A 25680-nucleotide genomic window follows, 5' to 3' on the forward strand; every position below is an offset into this window, starting at 1 on the left:
CATAAAAAAACAAATCGAAAATCAGAGATACAGTAATGGGTTTTTAGCTGTCTATGTATACTGTATTATGAATCTAACACTGTATGCACAGGCCCTGAGTTCCATGTTATGCTTCATTTTTCATACTCACATTAGATCAGATTTAATAAGTGATCTCCATATGATCTAAATGACTAATTTTTACATTAGTTCAAAGTTGAATAGAGCATCATTTGTTTTATTTAAATACAACAGACTGTGGTCAACATGTCTATCATGAATGACCTTCTTTATGCAGATGGCACTATAATTATAATTGGCAAAGAAGACCTTACAAGAAAATAACATAAATGTTGAATTAATCAAATAAAAAAATAAAAATGATTACAACTTGAAGCTTAAACAGATTGACCCTTGAAAGGGTAGAGATATGAAACTATATACTATGAAACTGAATGTTGGTGTGGATATAGACTTTTCTGAAAATACCCTGGATGACATTGGTCATTTTTTGATGACACCTTTCCTTTAACTCCTTAAGGACCAAGGTGTTTCGGTCTTTTACCCATGTGGTGGTTTTACTGGCCTATTTTTCTTTTTCTTAAGCTACCAAAATTAGTTTTACTGCATTTTTTTTTCCGGTGACATATTCCGGGGGCTATTTTTCTATATCTTTTTTTCACTGACTTCTTTTTCTATTTTTAGTTGCATTAGGGGTAAAAAGCTAAAAGAAAGGTTTATTTAGTTCCTTATTTTTTAAATTTGCACATTTGCACTAAAGTAATGTACAGGAATGGGTTTCTCATTTTGTTTAGGACATTTTGATATAAATTTGTAAAGTCTCGGATTACAGGATGCATATGGCTTCGCTTTTGGTTGGCGTTGTCTTTTTTATACATATTTTTATTTTATTCTGTAATTTTTTTTACTCATTTTTGTAACTATTTTTTTAATGAAAAAAGATGTTTTCATGACAACATATAAGACCTCTGAGTGTCATTCACATTGTCTTTTTTTTTTAAATTTCTTACTTTTCCACTGTGGCGGGGCATCTATAGGAGCCCCAGTTACAGGGGTAAACATCCTCCGGTACTAACAGTAGTCAGTAACTGAGCTGCTCTGGGTTAGCTAGGATTCTGCAGCACTGCTGTGCAGGAGGTACCCAGCAGTCAAATGATCACCGGGTTGAATAGCAGAAGTAACACTTGCTTTCTCTCTTGACTACATAGTGCTCATGGAATGCTATATAGCCTGTTAAAGAGAAGGCAGTAGGGGTTACAAAACCCTTTTGCCTCCTCCTCTGGGTTCTCAGCTGTGACTAACAGCTAAGAATCTGACCTGCTCCTGCAACTTTGCAGCAGCAGGAGCTTTAATCCTGCACTGTATTTTTAATAACATCCAGGATTACAGCCCAGGACCAAGCCCTGTAAACTTACTGTACTTGGTCCTTAAGGGGTTTAGTATATTCAACTTCGAACTTTCGTTTAGAATCTCCCAAAATATGCCAGTCCTGCCTCCCACTTCAATTACACCAAGTCTTTCTTACCATTTTGCTATATTTTAAGCTGTGATATTGTCTTATGAATGCTCTCGGTGACCGATATGGGGGGTGGGAGGTTCATGGGCAAGTTTTTTAATTGAAAGAAATAGCAAGTAGAAATGTTGTGAAGTTTTGGAATACATGCGACCCTAATTAGCACGAAGCCAATCCTAACATGTTCCTCAGCGCATCCTTAAAAATGTATATTTTTTTCTTTCAGACATTGTAAAGAGATATAAATTACAAGGCAATCTCCTATTCTTTCATTTTTTCTTTGTCTGTTTTAAAGTGAGTGAAATGTTATCAGTTTATTTGTAGGAAAGAAATAAAAGTCATTGGCCACTTATAAGCGTAATGAGTAATGTGCATTTGTTAGTTTGGTGACTTTCATTTTTTTTGTGAGTTTGGTAAAATTTGTTTTTTGTGATTTTCCTCCTGGCAACTCAAATTCACATATTTTTATGAGAAAAAGGTATGCTGGGCTCTTGCTTGTGTGTGTTTGTCCATATGGTTTTACAGTCATACATAATAAAAGTTTACCAGTGGACAGCCAGAGGACTACTGGCAGAAAAAACACTATTACATTTGCCAGATTCAGTGGGTGGGTGATGATGTAACATGATGATGTAAAGGGGGAGGAGAAGGGTGTTACATTTTTGGGAGGCATACCATAATCTAGGAATAACCCCTTTTGCTCCTCCTCAATCACAGACAATGACACCACTCTCAGATAGAGAGAGAAAAAGCTTTTAGCGGTCAATATTTCTAGATTCTATTACAGTTACGGAATACCTTAACATTTTACCAGTTCGATACACTCAGTCAAAAATTAGGGCTATGTATCAGATATATAGGTTTATTAAATGTCATCCTGTTGATTAAAGTAAACAGCTGGAGTTGTTACCCATCACCAAGGGGAATGCTTAAACTGTGTTGACAACATAAGAAAAGACGTCTTGCCTGCTCCTTGTTGTGCAGGATGTAACTAAGTATGTATTTGTAGTGGAGGTTCTCTCCAGTTTTCAATATCTGCCTCAGCTATTGAGATGTGGGAGAACAAGGAGTGTCCCCCCTATGCACTCAAGGTTTCCCAATGGAGAAATGCTGATGGACAAACTGTTGCTGTGTGGATTTTTGCTTTTCGACCTGGCTGCTATGTCTCATGATGTAGCACATTTCTCAGAAGAAGGGGAAAGGACAAAGTATATTTATGTTTAAGTGTTTTAATTATAATAGATTCTCGTCTGAACCTTTTTCAATGTAAAGAACATCTGATACATTTCTAATGAGGTTCAAGATGCTGAATGACCTCCTAGAGTCCCATAGTTGGATGAGATCCCAATACAAATGCCAATTCAAAGGACTATGTTTTGGAAATAGGTTTCACTAATCTTATTAAATGAAATAAAAGAAAGGATGATTGACCTAACACAGCATCATTAGTACACTCCTGGGTTTATTTCTTCTGTAACTACTTATATCAATTATGTCTGATATGTTAAAGGCTAATGATTAGCTTGAAATTCTCCTCTGAAACATTTGTGAAAGCACTATATCTATTCTAAAGGGTACAAATTTATAAACTGACTTTATGTAACTACTGAAGTGTGAACTAATTGAATATGTATTGAGTGTGTATGGACGGTTCTCTAAGAGTGTAAGGGTTCACTGCTGGGATCTGTTTTACTGCATAGGTTTTCAGCAGCATAGCTTCACAGGTGGTGTTGATTGAGCTGGCTGGGTGTGGATTGCTCCAGACAGTCAATCCCCAAGGTCTGTTGCTCCTATATACCAGATCCTCTGCTAGAGGCTGCTGGCCTTTTTTCTGTTTGTTCAGTGTGAACAGTGCCATTCTCTTGCGTTTATGTGCATGTGGCTGTACATGAGATGTCTATGCAGCATTCAGGATGTTCAGTGTGAACAGTGCCACTTTTAATGTATACTGCAGTGTCAGAATTATTCAATCCTTTGAATAGAATCCTCCATAAGAGCTCACATTTGCAAATGACACTTTTCTATAATCTAAAAAAATTGACAAGGACCGAAGTCATGTGAAACAGAAATCAAAAAAGGTCTCACATACTAAATCCTATGGTTGCATCCAAGATTCCATCACTATGCAGTTTATCAGAATCAATTCTAGAAGTAAAAAAATAATGTGAAAAAAGCCTAACTGGATAAACAATCTGGGCCACGGCAGCATTAAAAAAATTTTAATAATAATTGTCATCATCATAGTCTCCTATTTCCTTTGTTTTCCCATGGCTGTTACTCTGTCTCCCCACTTCACAAAGAGACTAGTTATTAGTATTATTTATAGTACCAGTGTTTATGGTGGCACAATGCGCCACTTATAATATAATATAGTGAATGACATCATCACATGTAACTCACTGATGACGGCTAGAGTTGGTCAAAATATTGAAGGACCGGTGATTACGTCACCGTCATGAGATCAGGAGTGGAGCTCAGAGCTCCAATGATTCAGCTGCTCGCTGAGGTGAAATCGTGGCTGAGATGAAGGACCTCTGATGACGTCAGTGTCATGTGATCAGGGGTTGAGCATGTAACTCACTCTCTCGATGAAGGACCTTTGATGATGTCACTGTCATGAGATCAGGGGCAGAGAATGTAACTCACTTACTCACTGACAGACAAGTAGTCATTAGTACTTTGATGGATAGGCAGACACTGACAAGTGACATCATTGGTCTGTGCTTACCAGTTACTATGATTCACTTAGAAAGTGTTAAAATTTGTTGTCAAACTAATATTCCAACAAGACCATCATTTTAACATGAGCTCATGTGACACACATGCAAAACACTTTTGTCATTTGTAACAGGATAAATAAATATGCATCTATACTTTAACATCCAGTTTGACTTGACACATATTCTGAACTGTACTTATTGTCAGCTTTCATTGGTTGCTTTGTCAGTACAATGACTTTTCTTCAAGCGTATCTTGGTGGTGCCAACTTATGTTCTCCGAGGATACAATTTAATCAGTGAAAAATAAATATAATCATTCCTTCAGCTAATTAATGCCTTTGCTTTGTAATTATTCAATGTTAGGAGTCTCCATATAATTATTTCCAAGAATGTTGTTTTCTGTTTGGAGCAGTTTGTCAAATAACCCTTCTGGTTATAACTTTGGTCCCTCATGAATACCAATCCCTCTAATTACACTCATTTTATACTACAAACTATAATGAAAAATGTGTTTGCTCTTTCATTTTAGGAGGTTTCCAACTAATGTTTCCTCAACTGAATAAAACATCCACCGAAAAAAACACTGTATCATAAATTATATTAATAGAAAACATCTTGCTAAGTATTCTTTATGTTGAGCTGAGTAAAAGTCAGCAGTGAATTAGGGTTTGTGGCCTGGCTCATTACAAGGTGGTCATTGCAAATTAATAGTGAAAACAGCAGTTACAAATGAAATGGTTATATCGGTCAGTAACCTCAAATTAATGCAATCTAGTTCTCCTTTAGAATATCACAACAAAATGTTATATGCACATATACGTACATTGGCTAAGACTAGACGAGAGAGTGAAGTAGGCAGTTAAAAACTAGTCTATAGCCTATAGTTCATAAAAGCATATGTTCGAGTAGGGTATTGTGGGTTGACATGTCTCAGCTATACCTGAAAGACCATGACAACAAAACCTGCACTGCTACTTAGGCCTTAGTCAGACGGGCGGTTTTTCGCGCAATTTACGCATGCGCATGGCGATTTTTTAAAACCATTGCTTTGCAATGGTATTGGACACATGAGCGCTTTTTATGCGCTCGTCTGATAAATTATAGAACAGAAATCGCAGATCGCACCTATCTGCGATCTGCGATTCCTGTTCTCTTCTCTATATGCGCTCAATGGGGCCGGCGGCAGCAGCGCCGACCCCATTGAGAACATATAGAAGACAAATCATTCTTCTCTGCCACAGCTGTAACAGCTGTGGCAGAGAAGAGCGATGTTTGCCCATTGAATTCAATTGAGCCGGCAATACAGCCGGCTCCATTGAAAGCAATGGGCTGCTGGCGTGCGCGGGATGAATTGTCGGGAAGGGCTTAAATATATAAGCCCTTCCCTGCAATTCATCCAGAAAAGTGTTAAAATAAAAAATATATATATACTCACCTGCTCCCGGCAGCCGGAATTCCGTGCGGCCGGCCTGCAGTGGGTGTGAAGGGGGTGTGAGTCAGACCTGCCCCCTGATTGGCTCAGCGCTGAGCCAATCAGAGGCAGGTCTGACTCACACCCATTCATGAATTCAAAAATTTTTAATAATAATTGTCATCATCATAGTCTCCTATGTCCTTTGTTTTCCCATGGCTGTTACTCTGTCTCCCCACTTCACAAAGAGACTAGTTATTAGTATTATTTATAGTACCAGTGTTTGTGGCACAATGCGCCACTTATAATGTAATATAGTGAATGACATCATCACATGTAACTCACTGATGACGGCTAGAGTTGGTCAAAATATTGAAGGACCGGTGATGACGTCACTGTCATGAGATCAGGAGTGGAGCTCAGAGCTCCAATGATTCAGCTGCTCGCTGAGGTGAAATCGTGGCTGAGATGAAGGACCTCTGATGACGTCAGTGTCATGTGATCAGGGGTTGAGCATGTAACTCACTCTCTCGATGAAGGACCTTTGATGATGTCACTGTCATGAGATCAGGGGCAGAGCGTGAATTCATGATTATTGTACTGTGAGAAACCATTAAGTAACAGCTCATTAATATGTGTATGTATTAACATGAATATGTATATGCAATGATGAATGTAACCTACATTCTCTTTTTCTGGCAAGACCCGATGTTCACTTCAGTCAAATGAATGGAGATGAGCTCAGTACCAACAGGAGTTGTTCTTAATTTAAAAACCCTACAGTATCTTGGTACTTGCTACAATATAATTCTTGCATATATCTAATTAATTATACTTACTGAATAGAGCTCTCAATGCGTGAGACTGTCAGGAAGGCCGCTAGGTTTGCCGTGTAAGAAGAAATGACAATTAAGGCGAACAACCACCATGCTCCCATCATCATTCTTGTTGCTAATGTAGTATATGGAACATCGCCTCCTGTAAGAAGGAATAAAAACCGACAAGCAAGTTTATATATTAGGTAATGTAAGATCGTAAATAAGAAAATGCACAAGGGTTAAATAGACTCTTTCTTTTAATTAATTCTTATTATAGTTCAAATATATTTTACATTCAATAGCATTCAGAATTGTTCAATTTTTTGCATATAACATTAGAAAATGACAATAAAGGGTAGGTTTATAATTAAAAAAAAATGTAGATTTTTTTTACATTTTCCGTGTCATGGTCTATATAAAAATAACTAAAACCCTGCAGCCTTAAAACTGACCACTAAGCTTAATAATAGTTTGACACTTCCAATATACCTGTAACACCTCTACATGGATAAGATAGGATTCACCATTCACAATAGGTGATGGTAACAGCTTACCTCCTCTCCCTCCTCCTTGCCCAATGACCTGTGAACATGTTGCAGAGCACCAACAAGTCCAGTGAGAGCACTTGTGAGGGCAAGTTTTACTGGTTGTGATGTCAGGGGAGCGGCGGAGTACAGCCGACCAGCAGTGGGACGGAGAGAAGTCACAGCAATCACTGCCTGACACTACAGTCCTGGGAGCCCAACCAACCATAAGAGGGAAGAGATAGATGTAACAGCAGTCAATGCCTAGTAACACAGTCTTAGAGTATACATTTTCCACGCTCTAAGGTCCAATGTCCACGGGAGGTTAGTTTTACAAATTCTGCGTTGGCACCCACGTGGAATATCCACATATCAGGGAAACATGGGCATCCGCAAATGAAATAAAGCATGCAGACCTTTTGGTCCCGAAAACCAATCACAGCATGCTCAATTTCAGTGCGGATCCCGCACGGATGGCTTCCACTGAAGTCAATCAAAGACATCCGATCCGCGGCCCATCCGCAATTGAATTGCAGACAGGCTGCAAATTTCGTGGGAAAGCAGGAGTTCAAAAAATAAATAAAAATAGGCTGTGCATGCGCATTGGTTGGCACTTCCGCGTGACCATGAAATAGAAGACCCAGCAGTGTCCTCGGCTGCTAGCAGGGCTGGTTGGTTTCAGTGGCGGGCTCCCGCATGCGGAATCCGATCCGCAGGTGGACATTGGGTCTAAACATGCTTGGAGTGCCATGATGAATACGCCATATGATTAGTGGGAGCTGATATACAATATCTGGAAACCATTTAGTGCACTGTGAAGCCCAATAATTGCAGCTATGTTCAAGAGCAGCAATGATTCACAACTTTTGTTTAGTTTTGTTTGGCTGTTCGTAACAGTCCATGACAACACTCCAATACTCTTTAAAACTTTATGAAAACTAGCAATATTGTGCAATAATTGCAAAACAATAACAGTGTATTTGAAGGCTGCAAAAATCTAGTTTATTAGTCAATAAGGCACATATCTAACTTTACTCTTTTATTAGTATGGATGAGTATGGCAGTGCAGTCCGGACTTCTAACATTAGACAGGTAGTTTCTGTACATGACTCAATATCTGTATGATCCATTGGATCACCTTGGCAAACAGATTATGAGTAATCTTCAGAGCCCTTGAAGTTATTATGGCTCACGTCAAAGCTGAGTTTTCTTTATTGAGCTAAATCAATAACTCTCATGGTGAGCGGCACACTGCTGCTTCTCATTGACTTGTTTTCAGTCAGTTGTTAAAGTTCAGATAAATTCTATTCTTCCAGTACTGAGGAATATTTCATCCTGCACATTCCTCTGTATTTAATTTCCCTCTCATCATAAATATTTGATTAATGAGGTTAATCCTAAGAATTTCATTCAATGCTGTAGAGGTGTCCTAACTTCTGCAAAATCAGATAAAACTGACAGATAGAATCTCCAGTGTTTCTCATTTCCACACTATATATCTGCATTTCTTCTTATCTAATAAACTCCCTCTCTGATTCCATGGCAGCAGTCGGCACTGAGATCTTGTTTTCCTCCAGATAATAAATTACAGTACTTGAATCTCTTTATCGCTCCTTATCTAAGAAAACATATTACTACGACAGATGATATTTTGGCTTATTTTGTTTTTACTTGGAACATATGGAGCATTGCCTAATCATTTTGACCCATAAATCGTAATGAAAGATAGCAAAAACATAACTTCATGCTCCAATAATAAATCTTAAAAAGTCCTGTAGTAGAACATCTAGCTCACATTTATTAGAGCCCAAAGCTAATTGTCCATGAAAATACCATTAGGAATTTCACATAACTTGAAATTTTAATAATTACGTATCTGAATTTGATTCAAACATAAACATTCAACGAAGATAGTATTTTAGCATTATCTTCTGTGTTGTAAAGAGTAATGGCCAAACAATGATTTGTATGTTGATTGCTTAACAGCGACTTGGATCCAATTATTAAATCTTGTGTTTGAACAAAACAAAGAACACAGACAGTGGAATATACCATTGGGCCAAAAGTATTTATACAGTGAGACAATTTTTATAATTGAGCCTCTGTATTAGGCTTTTTTCCCACGAGCGTATATCAGCCGTCTGTTTTCAATGCTGTGATCTGATGCATTGGATTCCCATACATCAGATCACATGGCCGTATTTCTGAGATGTAAAAGCGCCTGGCCAACCCAATACAGCATTGGGTGTTTTTACGTTGGGCCCAAAAGATAGTCCTGGAACTATCTTTTGGGCCGGAATACGTTGGCTGCTGCATGGGCTCCTATGGGAGCCAATGGCAGCGGTCGCAGGTGGGAGGGAGTTTAGAAGCGTTGCTGCTAAACACCCCCCTCTGCTCTTCTACCCGCGTGCAGGCTCACCTGCTTCTCCTCCACTGCCAGCTCTCTGCAATGGGAGGGTGCAGGATGGGGGCGGAGTTAAGTGCCATCCCACCTCCCCCATTGCTGGCTATGGACAAGGGGCAGGACGGTGCGGAGCTAAGCTCCCACCCTCTCCCAGCCCCTTATTTATAACCATCAATGGAAGGAGGCGGGACAGCCAGTGCTTAGCTCCCCCCTGTCCCACCCCCTCACATTGCAAAGAACAAGCGGGGAGGAAAAGAGAGGTGAGCCTGCGATGGGGAGGGAGGGAAAAGGGGGCTACGCATGGTAGTCTCGGCGCATATGAGCCGGGACCCATGCCGTCTGAATGGGTGCACAAACATTTGATTTGTGTGCCCGTTCACCAATTTTATCTCTCCCAACATAGCATATATACGCTCGTTGCAAGGAAGCCTTACACCACCATACATTTCAAACACAGCCGTCAATACATAATTGAAGTACAGACTTTCAGCTTTAATTCAATAGACTTTCAGCTTTAATTTCAGCTTTAATTTACCAAATACTCTAATTGACAAAAAAATAATGCACACAGATAGAAATGTTGGATTTCTGCAAAGCTTGTCATACAGCTATGTCTCTGCAAATATATCAATTATTACAATTGTGGTCTGATAAGACACTGGGTCTTGCCACTAGAAGCCATAAAACTGCTTTCCCTGCTGCCCTATAAAAAGGCTCTCAGAGGCTACTTTTATGTAGTGTTGACTGCTAGAAATGCCTCTACGATACACTCCTTTTACCCAGTTAACAGACTTTAAGAGGAGGTGCATCTTTGGATTGAGAGAAGCTGAATCATTGTTTTAATGAATTGTCCATCATCTAGGCCATTTTGACCGCTAGAAAGACCACTAGTAGAGAAGATCGCTTGATCCGCCAAGCGCAAGCTGATCCAAAAGTTCTGTTGTTCACCATCCATACACAGGTGGCACTTTCATTACAGAACCCTGTCTCTGCTCAGACCATTTCTAGACGCTTAGAAAAAATGCTGTGTCACAGCGCCCATTACATGTCCCGCCATTAACCCTTTCCAATCCAATTTGTATCCTGGTTTTCCTGGGAGGCTTACTCTTTTTCTGCCGTTATACAACAGCGCTATATGCTGGCTAAAGCCAGTACTGCATGAGGTGACATGTTGGAAAGGCTCCGACAGCAGAGAGGCTGGTAATATACAGTAAGAGAACCCCCGACAGACGTCTTCCAAAATCGGAGCTGTACACCCTTAAATCATAATGTCTTCAGATGTCAGACAGTGGGTTGGAAAGGGTTAACATCCCAACACCATTGGCTTCATTTGCAGTGGTGTTTTGAATGACAAATCTGGACTGCTATGGACTGGAACCATATTGTCTTGAGTGACAAATTCAAGTTCTGTTTGGAAGCCAACAATAGTTGTATTTGAGTATGGAGGCCTCTTGGTGAGTGCTTAAATCCTGTCTTTGCTGTAGAGCAACACACTTCCCCAACTGCGTGATGTTGTAGAAAGCCAATGCATATGATAGTCGGTCACCCCTAGCAATGATTAAAGGATACTGACAACTCAGCAATATGTACTAGAAATCAAGCAACTACATGTATTGCCTCTCAAGACAGGGCCTCCAACAGGTATTCTTCAGCAGGATAATGCTCGGCCGCACACAGCAAGGGTTTCTCACGAATGGCTCCACCAGTTTGCCACAATTTCTTGGCCTGCCTGGTTGGCAGATTTATCGCCCAGCATTTATGGGCCCTCCTGGGATGCCAGCTTTGGCAGCCTACAAGTGTGCAGATCTAGATGCCCAGTTGCAATATCTGTGGGTAAATGTGTTACAGGATTATATACAGGGCCTGTATGTCTCCATGCCCAACTGAAACTTATGTAACCAGGCTAGAGGCGGCCCAACAAGGTACTAAAGCCTCCTTTGAATTGTACAGTTTTTCACAAACAAAAATGTATTGCCCTTTGCTCTAATATTGTAATCACTTACATATATCATCATTACATTAACACATCTACAGTTTAATTTGATTCTTACAACTCCTTTTTAATACCTAAGTTTTTTTGTCAGTTAGTACATTAACTCTTTAATAATTTCAGCCATCTGTTCAGAGCCCCTCAATTTTTGCAGGCTCAAAAATTAGGACCACCTAACAAAATTATAAATATAAGGATCATATTTACCGTGTTTCCCCGAAAATAAGACAGTGTCTTATATTAATTTTTGTTCAAAAAGGTTTCACTTTTTTACATGTATAGCTGCCTGGACACTATTTAAATTGACTTTTTTAATTAACTGTTAACAGGGCTTCATTTTGGAGTAGGGCTTATATTTCAAGCATCCTCAAAAAGCCTGAAAAATCATTTTGCATCCTCAAAAATTCTGGAAAACCATGCTATGTCTTATTTTCAGGGAAACAGGGTAATATCTGCTGAATTTTAATATTTTACAGTCAAAGACTGCCTGAAGTCTGAAATGAAGGGCCATTACAAAATGTTGTATTATCTCCCTTAAGATGCTTTGTCAGTTGTCTTCAATTGCTGCTTGTTTGTGGATCTTTTTGCTTTCTGCTGTCTTCAGCAAGTGAAGAGAATGCTCAATTGGGTTGAAGCCAGATGATTTTTGTGATATGTTTTGGGTCATTATCCATCTGTATTGTAAAGCACTACCCTTTTGCAGTATTTTACTGTATCAGAGCAGAGAGTATAGCTCTATGCACTTCAGAATTCATCCTGCTACATCTAATCACTTCATCTATATACACTACTGACCCATTTCCATTGGCACCATAAATGCCCATGCCATAACATTGCCTCCACCATGTCTAATAGGTGACGAGGTATGCTTCAGATCATAATGTTATGGCTGATTGAGATATATATATATTAAACTAGCTGATATACCCGGCTTCGCCCGAGTTAATTTGGTACTGGTGTTTATCTGGTGTTCACACAGAAAATCTTATGAAGTCGTGGTTACTTTAGAGATACTGAGGAAAAACATATGTTCCCCATTTTGCATAGTTCTCTGCGTTACCCAGGAAACCCCACGTGGAGGCAACCATGCGACGTTTCCTTTATATAAAATGACATCAGGAAGTAAGAAAATTAGATTACGTACAAAAAATTTGGACACTAATTCTTTTGCGCTTAGAATTGAATAACCGAGTTGGGACCCATTAACTCTTCATACTTATGACACAATCAATGCTTGTGCCAAATTTCATGTTTCTATGACATTGGGAAGTGAGAGATTTAGATTATGTACATAAAATTTGGATGCTAATTCTTTTGCGCATAGAATTGAATAATGGAGTTGGGACCCATTAGGTTTTCCTATTTATGACATAATCAATGCTCGTGCCAAATTTCCCGTTTCTATGACACCGGAAAGTGAAGAAATTACATTCTGCACGTAAAATTTGGGCGCTAATTCTTTTGCGCTATAATTGAATAATCGAGTTGGGACTAGAGATGAGCGAACATGTCCGTTACGGACACATCCGCACCCGGACACCGGCTTTGCCGAACACTGCAGTGTTCGCGCGTAAAGGTCCGGGTGCCGCCGGGGGGCGGGGAGATGCGCGGCGGCGCGGGCGGCAGTAGCGGGGAACAGGGGGGAGCCCTCTCTCTCTCCCTCTCCCCCCCACTCCCCGCCGCACCCCCCTGCGCTGCCACGGCGGCCCCCGAACTTTTTCGCCCGAACACTGAAGTGTTCGCAAAGTTCGGTGTTCGGGCGAAAAAGGGGCGGGGCCGAACGTGTTCGCTCATCTCTAGTTGGGACCCATTAGCTTTTCCTATTTTTGACATAATCAATGCTCGTGCCAAATTTCCCGTTTCTATGACACCGGAAAGTGAAGAAATTACATTCTGCACGTAAAATTTGGACGCTAATTCTTTTGCGCATAGAATTGAATATTCGAGTTGGGACCCATTAGCTTTTCCTATTTTTGACATAATCAATGCTCGTGCCAAATTTCACGTTTCTACGACACCGGAAAGTGAGAAAAATACATTCCGTACGTAAAATTTCGACGCCAATTCTTTTGCGCTAGAATTGAATAATGGAGTTGGGACCTAAGAACTTTTCCTATTTATGACATAATCAATGCTCGTGCCAGATTTCACGTTTCTATGATACCAGAAAGTGAGAAAATTAGATTCCGTACGTAAAATTTGGACGCTAATTCTTTTGCGCATAGAATTGAATAATGGAGTTGGGACCCATTAGGTTTTCCTATTTATGACATAATCAATGCTCGTGCCAAATTTCCTGTTTCTATGACACCGGAAAGTGAAGAAATTACATTCCCCACGTAAAATTTGGACGCTAATTCTTTTGCGCATAGAATTGAATACTCGAGTTGGGACCCATTAGCTTTTCCTATTTATGACATAATTAATGCTCGTGCCAAATTTCCCGTTTCTATGACACCGGAAAGTGAAAAAATTACATTCCGCACGTAAAATTTCGACGCCAATTCTTTTGCGCTAGAATTGAATAATCGAGTTGGGACCCATTAGCTTTTCCTATTTTTGACATAATCAATGCTCGTGCCAAATTTCCCGTTTCTATGACACCGGAAAGTGAAGAAATTACATTCCGCACGTAAAATTTGGACGCTAATTCTTTTGCGCATAGAATTGAATATTCGAGTTGGGACCCATTAGCTTTTCCTATTTATGACATAATTAATGCTTGTGCCAAATTTCCCGTTTCTATGACACCGGAAAGTGAAAAAATAACATTCCGCACGTAAAATTTTGACGCCAATTCTTTTGCTCTAGAATTGAATAATCAAGTTAGGACCCATTAGCTTTTCCTATTTATGACGTAATCAATGCTCGTGCCAAATTTCATGTTTCTATGACACTAGAAAGTGAGAAAATTAGATTCCATACGTAAAATTTGGACGCTAATTCTTTTGCGCATAGAATTGAATAATCGAGTTGGGACCCATAAGCTTTTCCTATTTCTGACATAATTAATGCTCCTGCCAAATTTCGAGTTTCTATGACACCGGGAAGTGACAGAATTAGATTCCGTACGTAAAATTTGCACGCTAATTCTTTTGCGCATATTATTGAATAATCGAGTTCGGACCCACTAACTTCTCCTATTTATGACATAATCAATGCTCGTGCCAAGTTTTAAGTTTCTATGACATTGGGAAGTGACAAATTTAGATTATGTACGTAAAATTTCGACGCCAATTCTTTTGCGCTAGAATTGAATAATTGAGTTGGGACCCAATTTCTTTTCCTATTTTGGAGATAATCTATGCTTGTGCCAAATTTCCTGTTTCTATGTCATCAGGAAGTTGGAGAACTTTTGGCGAGTCAGTGAGTGAGTGAGTGAGTGAGTCAGTGAGGGCTTTCGTCTTTATATATATAGATTGAAGAAACTATTACTTTTATGTTTGAATCATATTAACCCCTTAAGTGTAGTGATGCAGAGGGTCCTACAGGGCAGGCTTCAGGTTAGTAGGTTCCAGGGACCCCCCTATGAGCACTTCGGGGGACATAGGAGGCAACCTTCGAGAGAAAAACCCTGTTTTTTCCTGCTTATTGCGTTAAATCAACATCTGCCTAGCAACAGTGCCCCTTGTAATTGGCTGTCTGCAGCTAATTTTCAGGTTGACCAGCCTCTCCATATGGAAGGATTTATGCTACTGGAGGAAAATGGCCAGGAGACTCAAGAGAAAGAGAGCCCCAGTGATTGTGGAGTGGGAGGAGTCAGCGGAAGTTTGGAAAAGCTAGTCGGTGTAGGGGAGTGAGGAGAGTGGAGAAAGAGCCACGAGGAGAGGAGATGTGTGTGCAGAGAAGCCAGCACTAGGGAGTACAGCAGTCCAGGACCAGGAGCAGACAGAGCCCCAGGCAGGAAAGGAATCTTCTGTAACTCTGCCAGGAGGCTCAACAGCTAGGGCAGAGCCCAGTGTGGGGGCAAACGAGATGCTGCAGCTGTGAGTTGGAGATGTCCTTAAGCAGACAGGAGTTAGTTGTCTCTCAGGAAGGCCATCATTTTCTTCTTTTAGCTCAAACAGGGTGTTCAATTCTGAAAGTTAACTCCCTCCTTACAATGCTAGTTTCAACTACTAAAAGCACTTTAGAGTTTCAGCAAGAACCCAATTCATTCAAGCGACCCCTAATTTCATCCCACAGTTTAGGGTGAAGAATTAATGGGGATCGTCCAATGTGTTAGAGAATTATGTGGTGATTTTAATTGTTCGCTGTAACTTGAATCTGTGCACTATATTCCTTTGCCAAGTTTCAGTAGACTGTGTGCCTTTAGTTTTATGTCATTACCATCTGACTTGTCTCCTTATTCTGCTAAGGGAATAGATTACAAAAAAACACTGGCGTCCCGAAAAAGCAACTCTTATTTCATTGACCAAAACCCCCTTTGCAATCTTGCCTGCAGCACCAGCTATTTTTGTAGGCAGAGTAGCCACCACTGTGACTAGTCCAGAGTTAGCACACCCACTCGAACTACTCCCAACAACTCCTGCTCGCTGCATAAGGCCCAAGCCCGGTAAATTTATGGTGATTGATGCTGGGTTTTAACCCCAGACAATAGCAGAAGTATGGCATGGAATTAAGGCTCCTGCAATCAAGCAGAAGCAGGTTTGGTACTCGGCTGTCAGTGTCAGCCAAGGACCCAGAGGATAAGGTAGCTAAGTAGTACTTAATGAGCGTTATGTAATGCAGAGAGAAACTGGAAGTGTTACTACCGCTATCGACTTGGTGTTTACATGACCGCTTGGCAGCCCCTATTACAGTAGAGCTGCAGAGTCCTAGCAGATCCAGACTAGCTCTGCCAGTGATTACTGTCACACTAGAAGGATGTTTTCCCTTATAACTGAGGCTCCTATGGATTCGGCTCCTATGGATGCCCAAGCCATGGTGGAAAAGTATGAAATGAAAAAAAAAAATACAATGTGAATGACCCCCAGAGGTCTTATATGATGTCATGAGGGAATGACACAGATGTTTAAAAAAAGTTACAAAAATAAGTTAAAAAAAACAGAATAAAATAACAATATATACCGTATATACTCGAGTATTAGCCGACCAGAAAAAACTGATAAAACCTATTGACTCGAATATAAGCCTAGCTATACTCGAGTATATACTAGGTAAAAAAAAACCCGCAACACTCACTTCCCAGCTGGCGTCTGTGTCCCCAGTGCTATGCTCTCCCCGGCGATGCGGCAAGCTGCTTCAGACTTCTCCCTGCTGTCACCCCCCCTGGCTTGGTTTTGAATTCTCCTGCCATCAGCGCTGTGTGAGGAAGCGCTGTGATTGGATCGAGCGCCAGCCAATCACAGCCGACTGGGAGGTGAGTATTGCAGGTTTTTTTTTTTTTTTTTTTACCTCACAAAAGAATGTGCTGAAAAACTTGACTTATACTCAAGTATATAGGGTACATAAAAAAGAAAACGACTCACGGCCGACGCCAACCAAAACTATCACCATATGCGCCTTGTAATCAAAACTATACAAATTGTATATCAAAGCAACCTAAAGAAAATGAGGAAGCCATTCTTGTACTTTATTTTAGTGTAAATATACTAATTTTAAAAATAAAAAAACTATAAATTTAAAAACCTTTTTTTTTTGCCTTTTATCCTCAATAAAATAAAAAAAAAAAAAAACAGAAAAAAGGTGTAGTGAAAAAAAGATCTAAAATAATAGCCCTATATGTCACAGAAAAAAAGTGCAGCAAAAATAGTTTTGGTATCTGAAAAAAAAAAATAGGGCGAGAAAACCACCAAATGGGTAAAATCTTTAAAAGCTGCCTGGTCCTTTAGGAGAAAAACACCCTGGTCTTTAAGGGCTTAATTCTGAAACTTTGCAGTAGATTGTTCAATTAATTCTTCCTCTTCCTATGGTTGAGATTCAGATTTTCCTTGTCTTTACCTAGATTCTATGTATTAGGCCGGGTTCACATGACCGTGTAAGCCGACAATCTGTGCAAGCACGCAGCAAGTACTCAATGACACGTGTACTTGCTGCAGGCCACCGATTTACATGCACTCTCTTGGCGTGTATGCACACGTAGTGCTCGCCAAGATAGCAGATGTTGCAATTTTTTAATGTGTAAGTAATAAGTGGTGAAAAAAACGCAGGTGAGAGTGGCCCAATACAAATCAATGGGCTATTGTCATTGCCTCTTGTGCGCATGACGTGCAATGACAATACGCCCGTATGACACCCACCTTAACCCCTTAAGGACATGGCCTATTTGAGGCTTAAGGACGCAACGATTTTTGGCGGATTTTCATCTCCATTTCTCAAAAGCCATATCTTTTTTACTTTTCCATCGACGCCGCTAGAGATGAGCGAGCACCAAAAAGCTCGGGTGCTCGTTACTCGGGACGAAAATTTTGCGATGCTCGAGGGTTCGTTTCGAATAACGAACCCCATTGAAGTCAATGGGCGACCCGAGCATTTTTGTATATCGCCGATGCTCGCTAAGGTTTCCATTTGTGAAAATCTGGGCAATTCAAGAAAGTGATGGGAACGACACAGCAACGGATAGGGCAGGTGAGGGGCTACATGTTGAGCTGCATCTCAAGTTCCCAGGTCCCACTATTAAGCCACAATAGCGGCAAGAGTGGGCCCCCCTCCTCCCAACAATTTTTACTTCTGAAAAGCCCTCATTAGCAATGCATACCTTAGCTAAGCACCACACTACCTCCAACAAAGCACAATCACTGCCTGCATGACACTCCACTGCCACTTCTCCTGGGTTACATGCTGCCCAATCCCCCCCCCCCCCACATGACCCAGTGTCCACAGCACACACCAAAGTGTCCCTGCGCAGCCTTCAGCTGCCCTCATGCCACGCCACACTCATGTCTATTTATAAGTGCGTCTGCCATGAGGAGGAACCGCAGGCACACACTGCAGAGGGTTGGCACGGCTAGGCAGCGACCCTCTTTAAAAGGGGCAGGACGTTAGCCCACAATGCTGTACAGAAGCAATGAGAAATATAATCCTGTGCCACCGCCATCAGGAGCTGCACACGTGGGCATAGCAATGGGGAACCTATGTGCCACACACTATTCATTCTGTCAAGGTGTCTGCATGCCCCAGTCAGACTGCGGTTTTTTATAAATAGTCACAGGCAGGTACAACTCCGCAATGGGAATTCCGTGTGCACCCACAGCATGGGTGGCTCCCTGGAACCCACCCGCTGTACATAAATGTATCCCATTGCAGTGCCCTGGACAGCAGAGCTAACGTCAGATTAAATGCAGGTGGGCTTCGGCCCAAACTGCATGCCCCAGTCAGGCTCGAGTTTTTTATAAGCATACTCAGGCACGTACAGTACATCTCCCTAATGGGAAGTCCATGTGGACCGATAGCATGGGTGGTTCCCAGGAAGCCACTGGCGGTACATAAATATATCCCATTGCAGTGCCCAGCACAGCTGATGTAACGTCAGCTTTAATGCAGGTGGGCAAAAAATTAATTGGATTACACTGTAGGCGAGGGCCCCAAAAAATTGGTGCACCAACAGTACTAATGTACCTCAGAAAAATTGCCCATGCCCAACCAAGAGGGCAGGTGAAACCCATTAATCGCTTTGGTTAATGTGGCATAATTGGTAACTAGGCCTGGAGGCAGCCCAGTTAAAATAAAAATTGGTTCAGGTGCAAGTTTCAATGCTTTAATGAGCATTGAAACGTATAAAAATTGTTTACAAAAATTATATGACTGAGCCTTGTGGGCCTAAGAAAAATTGCCCGTTCGGCGTGATTACGTCAGGTTTCAGGAGGAGGAGCAGGAGGAGGAGGATGAATAGAATACACAGATTGATGAAGCAAAAAGGTCCCCGTTTTTGATGGTGATAGAGAACGATGCTTCCATCCGCGGGTGCAGCCTACGTATTGCTTAGGTATCGCTGCTGTCCGCTGGTGGAGAAGAGAAGTCTGGGGAAATCCAGGCTTTGTTCATCTTGATGAGTGTAAGCCTGTCGGCACTGTCGGTTGACAGGCGGGTACGCTTATCCGTGATGATTCCCCCAGCCACACTAAACACCCTCTCTGACAAGACGCTAGCCGCAGGACAAGCAAGCACCTCCAGGGCATACAGCGCGAGTTCAGGCCACGTGTCCAGCTTCGACACCCAGTAGTTGTAGGGGGCAGAGGCATCACCGAGGACGGTCGTGCGATCGGCTACATACTCCCTCACCATCCTTTTACAGTGCTCCCGCCAACTCAGCCTTGACTGGGGAGCAGTGACACAGTCTTGCTGGGGAGCCATAAAGCTGGCAAAGGCCTTGGAGAATGTTCCCCTGCCTGCGCTGTACATGCTGCCTGATCTCTGCGCCTCCCCTGCTACCTGGCCCTCGGAACTGCACCTTCTGCCACAAGCGCTGTCGGATGGGAATGTTACCATCAGTTTGTCCGCCAGGGTCCTGTGGTATAGCATCACTCTCGAACCCCTTTCCTCTTCGGGTATGAGAGTGGAAAGGTTCTCCTTATACCGTGGGTCGAGCAGTGTGTACACCCAGTAATCCGTAGTGGCCAGAATGCGTGTAACGCGAGGGTCTCGAGAAAGGCATCCTAACATGAAGTCAGCCATGTGTGCCAGGGTACCTGTACGCAACACATGGCTGTCCTCACTAGGAAGATCACTTTCAGGATTCTCCTCCTCCTCCTCCTCCTCCTCCTCCTCAGGCCATACACGCTGAAAGGATGACAGGCAAGCAGCATGGGTACCCTCAGCAGTGGGCCAAGCTGTCTCTTCCCCCTCCTCCTCATGCTCCTCCCCCTCCTCCTCAACGCGCTGAGATATAGACATGAGGGTGCTCTAACTATCCAGCGACATACTGTCTTCCCCCGCCTCCGTTTCCGAGTGCAAAGCGTCTGCCTTTATGCTTTGCAGGGAACTTCTCAAGAGGCATAGCAGAGGAATGGTGACGCTAATGATTGCAGCATCCCCGCTCACCATCTGGGTAGACTCCTCAAAGTTTCCAAGGACCTGGCAGATGGCTGCCAACCAGGCCCACTCTTTTGTAAAGAATTGAGGAGGCTGACTCCCACTACGCCGCCCATGTTGGAGTTGGTATTTCACTATAGCTCTACGCTGCTCATAGAGTCTGGCCAACATGTGGAGCGTAGAGTTCCACCATGTGGGCACGTCGCACAGCAGTCGGTGCACTGGCAGATTAAACCGATGTTGCAGGGTCCGCAGGGTGGCAGCGTCCGTCTTGGACTTGCGGAAATGTGCGCTGACCCGGCGCATCTTTCCGAGCAGGTATGACAAGTGTGGGTAGCTTTTCAGAAAGCGCTGAACCACCAAATTAAAGACATGGGCCAGGCATGGCACGTGCGTGAGGCTGCCGAGCTGCAGAGCCGCCACCAGGTTACGGCCGTTGTCACACACGACCATGCCCGGTTGGAGGCTCAGCAGCGAAAGCCAGCGGTCGGTCTGCTCTGTCAGACCCTGCAGCAGTTCGTGGGCCATGTGCCTCTTCTCTCCTAAGCTGAGTAGTTTCAGCACGGCCTGCTGACGCTTGCCCACCGCTGTGCTGCCACGCCGCGCGACACCGACTGCTGGCGACGTGCTGCTGCTGACACATCTTGATTGCGAGACAGAGGTTGCGTTGGAGGAGGAGGAGGGTGGTTTAGTGGAGGAAGCATACACCGCCGCAGATACCAGCACCGAGCTGGGGCCCGCAATTCCGGGGGGTGGGTAGGACGTGAGCGGTCCCAGGCTCTGGCTCTGTCCCAGCCTCCACTAAATTCACCCAATGTGCCGTCAGGGAGATATAGTGGCCCTGCCCGCCTGTGCTTGTCCACGTGTCTGTTGTTAAGTTGACCTTGGCAGTAACCGCGTTGGTGAGGGCACGTACACATCGGGAAAAGTAGGCGACTGGGAACCGAGTAGCGTGGGGCCGCCGCCGCCATCATGCTTTTGAAAGCCTCCGTTTCCACAACCCTATACGGCAGCATCTCCAGGCTGATCAATTTGGCTATGTGCACGTTTAACGCTTGAGCATGCGGGTGCGTGGCGGCGTACTTGCGCTTGCGCTCAAACAGTTGTGCTAGCGATGTCTGGACGCTGCGCTGAGAGACATTGCTGGATAGGGCCGAGGACAGCGGAGGTGAGGGTGTGGGTGCAGGCCGGTAGGCACTCGTGCCTGTGTCCTCAGAGGGGGGTTGGATCTCAGTGGCAGGTTGGGGCACAGGGGGAGAGGCAGTGGTGGAAACCGGAGGCGGTGAACGGCCTTCGTCCCACCTTGTGGGGTGCTTGGCCATCATATGCCTGCGCATGCTGGTGGCTCCCCAGCTGATCTTGGCGCGACAAAGGTTGCACACCACTGTTCGTCGGTCGTCAGGCGTCTCTGTGAAAAACTGCCACACCTTAGAGCACCTTGGCCTCTGCAGGGTGGCATGGCGCGAGGGTGCGCTTTGGGAAACAGTTGGTGGATTATTCGGTCTGGCCCTGCCTCTACCCCTGGCCACCGCACTGGCTCGGCCTGTGCCCACACCCTGACTTGGGCCTCCGCGTCCTCGCCCGCGTCCACGTCCTCTAGGCCTACCCCTACCCCTCAGCATGCTGTATTACTAGTAGTGCAGAAACAGAACGCTGTAATTAAATGTGCCGCTTATTGGCCTGTGGTTGGAGGCTGACTTCGCTTACGGAACGCACAGCAGAGCCAGGAAAGAATTTTGCGCAAGCCTGCTGTAACACTTAGCTGGCTGCGTATGAATTAGGACAACTACCTCCAGCAGAGACCCAGTACACTGAGGACGGTCACAGGCAGCCCAAATAGATTTTTTTTCCCAAATGTTTTTGGAAAGGCCCACTGCCTATATACACTAAATATGTCTTCTGTCCCTGCCTCACCACTACGGGCCCTGCACTATGTAAAATTACTGCAGACTGTTTCACTGTGGACAGGAATACAGCGGTGATGTAACAGGCAACACAGAGCCAGGAAAGAATTTTGCGCAAGCCTGCTGTAACACTTAGCTGGCTGCCTATGAATTAGGACAACTACCCCCAGCAGAGACCCAATACACTGAGGACGGTCACAGGCAGCCCAAATAGATTTTTTTTCCCAAATGTTTTTGGAAAGGCCCACTGCCTATATACACTAAATATGTCTTCTGTCCCTGCCTCACCACTACTGGCCCTGCACTATGTAAATTTACTGCAGACTGTTTCACTGTGGACAGGAATACAGCGGTGATGTAACAGGCAACACAGAGCCAGGAAAGAATTTTGTGCAAGCCTGCTGTAACACTTAGCTGGCTGCGTATGAATTAGGACAACTACCCCCAGCAGAGACCCAGTACACTGAAGACGGTCACAGGCAGCCCAAATAGATTTTTTTTCCCAAATGTTTTTGGAAAGGCCCACTGCCTATATACACTAAATATGTCTTCTGTCCCTGCCTCACCACTACTGGCCCTGGACAATGTAAAATTACTGCAGGACGCAATGCTCTGCACGGCCGATATACAAAAAAAAAAAATGTGCAACACTGCAAAAAGCAGCCTCCACACTACTGCACACGGTTAGATGTGGCCCTAAGAAGGACCGTTGGTGTTCTTGAAGCCTAAAATAACTCCTAACACTCTCCCTATAGCAACTCCAGCAAGACAGCACTTTTCCTGAACTATGTCAGAATGCATCTGTGGCGAGCCGCGGGAGGGGCCGATTTATATACTTGGGTGACACCTGATCTCCCCAGCCACTCACTGCAGGGGGGTGGTATAGGGCTTGAACTTCGCAGGGGGAAGTTGTAATGCCTTCCCTGTCTTTCTATTGGCCAGAAAAGCGCGCTAACGTGTCAGAGATGAAAGTGAAAGTAACTCGAACATCGCGTGGTGCTCGTTTCGAATAACGAGCATCTCGAACACGCTAATACTCGAACGAGTATCAAGCTCGAACGAGTACGTTCGCTCATCTCTAGACGCCGCCGTGTAAGGGCTTGTTTTTTACGTGGTGAACTGTAGTTTTCGATGGTGCCATTTTTGGGTACATTGACTATATTGTAAAACTTTTATTTTTTTTATGATAACAGGGAGAGAAAACCCATTAATTCTGCCATAGATTTTTATTTTTATTTTGCGTTAATCCTGCAGCATAAATGACACAATACATTTTTGTGCGGGTCGGTACGGTTACAACGATACCAAAATTCTTATATTTTTTTAAGTTTTTCCACTTTTCTGCAATAAAAACCCTTTTTTTGGAAATCTTTTTTTTTTTCAAAGTCACTGCATTCAAAGTCCTGTAACTTTTTTATTTTTCTATGTACGGAGCTCTGTGAGGGCTTATTTTTTGCGAGACGAGCTGTAATTTTTATTGGTACCATTTTGGGGGAATATACAGCTTTTTTCCCTTTTATTGCATTTTTTGTGAGGCAAAATGCTAAAAATTAGTATTTTGCCTCTGTTTTTTTTAGAGTTTTTTGTAAAGCTTTTTACCGTGCAGAATAAAAAGTGTGTTCAACTTATTGTAGACCTTGTTACGAACGTGTCGATACCAAATATGTGCCATTTTAATTTTTTTTACCTTTTTTATGCTAATATGAGATGAAGCATAAAAAATTGTTTTTTTTTACATTTTTTTTTTGGACATTTTAATTTTTTTTTTACACCATCAATGTCCCTCTAGGGGACTTTCAGCACAGCACTGATGATCGCTGTGATAAGGCATGGCAGGAGTTCTGTCCTGCCATGCCTTATCGCTTATACAGCGTTCATAGGCTCTGGCAACACAGGACGCTTGTATCTGGCGTCCTGTTGCTATGGCAACCAGGCAGGCTCTCTGCGATTATATCACGAGAGCCCGGCAACTTCACAGAGGGAGCGTGCTCTGTGAACCCTTCCCATGCCGCGATCTACATAGATCGCGGCAGGGAAGGGGTTAACAACAGGGGCGCATCTCCGATGCAACCCCGCTGCTGCCAGCTCCCGCTGCAGGATAGCACGAGATCTGTCATGATCTCGCGCTATCCCTATGATGTAAGGGTACATCATTTTGTGGGAAGTACCTGGCTCCCATGACGTACCCTTACGTCATGGGGACGGAAGGGGTTAAAGATATCATTTATAGCTTATTTTGTACTTATTCAAACCGCTCAGTAAAAAAAGATCAACTAAATAAATGATTTTAAAGAAAAATCTTCTGCTCTTACATCTAAGCAAACATGACATCAATGCAATTTTAACAATTAGAAGTAATATTTTCTTCCCACCAGATAGAACACATTTTGGTATTTAATATAGAAAACACAGGAATGTCCTTAGTGTGCACCCTGCTGGGTATTGAACGCCATGGTTATTTTCCTCTAATAATAAGTGATGTGAGAAGTGGTTATAAAAAAAAAATTCCATATTCGCTATGCTACCTGCTGACATTTATGTAAGGAACATAAATACAGTTTTGCCTAAAACCTGTATATTCCTCAAATAGCTGCCACAAGCTTTCATTTAGATAGACAACACTATAGTTAGCTTATAAAAGTTTCACACTGAGAAAATGCAGTAGGAAACCTCGTTACTACAAATAGCTATTCAAACACCCAGGGGGAGGTAACAACTTATGCTGCCTGTCAAAATACCAGAGACCATTATTTTAAGGTCTAATGTATATATTATGGCCAATCGGTGAGTGCATGCATCTATCTACCTATTTACATTAAAAAAATGTGTATATATATATATATATATATATATATATATATATATATACCGAGTATCTATCTATCTATCTATCTATCTATCTATCTATCTATCTATCTATCTATCTATCTATCTATCTATCTATCTATCTATCTATCCATATATTGTTATAGGTAGATAGATAGATAGATAGATAGATAGATAGATAGATAGATAGATAGATAGATAGATAGATAGATAGATAGATCCACTTATTCATCAACTAGATCCACTTATTCATCAACTGGACATAACATTGAAACCACCTGCTCCAAATTGTATATGAGTGGGAGCGATGTTCTCCCATTGAATTCAATGAAGCTGGCAATACAGCCAGCTCTATTGAAAGCAATGGGCTGACGACAAGCGCTGCAGTGATTTTCGGGAAAGTATTTAAAATATAAGCTCTGCCCTGAAAATCAATCCAGAAATGTGTAAAGAAAAAGTCTATACTCACCTCTCTGCAGCTGCCGTGGCTCAGCCGCGTCCAGCTGGCTCTTCTCCTGCAAAATAAAAAAAATATATATACTTACCTGGTCCCGGCAGACGGAGTTCAGCGCGGCCGGCGGCAGTCCTCCTGAACTG

At 42.7% G+C, this 25680-nt stretch overlaps 1 protein-coding gene across 1 annotated transcript in view; it reads right to left on the reverse strand.

Annotated features, from left to right (window-relative positions):
* The window catches only part of GRID2 (glutamate ionotropic receptor delta type subunit 2), a 1221843-nt gene that overhangs the window by 224886 nt on the left and 971277 nt on the right, over positions 1 to 25680 (reverse strand). The window contains exon 12 of the mRNA XM_066574896.1: positions 6484 to 6622. Coding sequence (XP_066430993.1) covers positions 6484 to 6622 — 139 coding nt within the window. The remainder of the gene's footprint in view (positions 1 to 6483; positions 6623 to 25680) is intronic.

Source organism: Eleutherodactylus coqui, chromosome 7, assembly GCF_035609145.1.
Source record: "Eleutherodactylus coqui strain aEleCoq1 chromosome 7, aEleCoq1.hap1, whole genome shotgun sequence".
Lineage (NCBI taxonomy): Eukaryota > Metazoa > Chordata > Amphibia > Anura > Eleutherodactylidae > Eleutherodactylus > Eleutherodactylus coqui.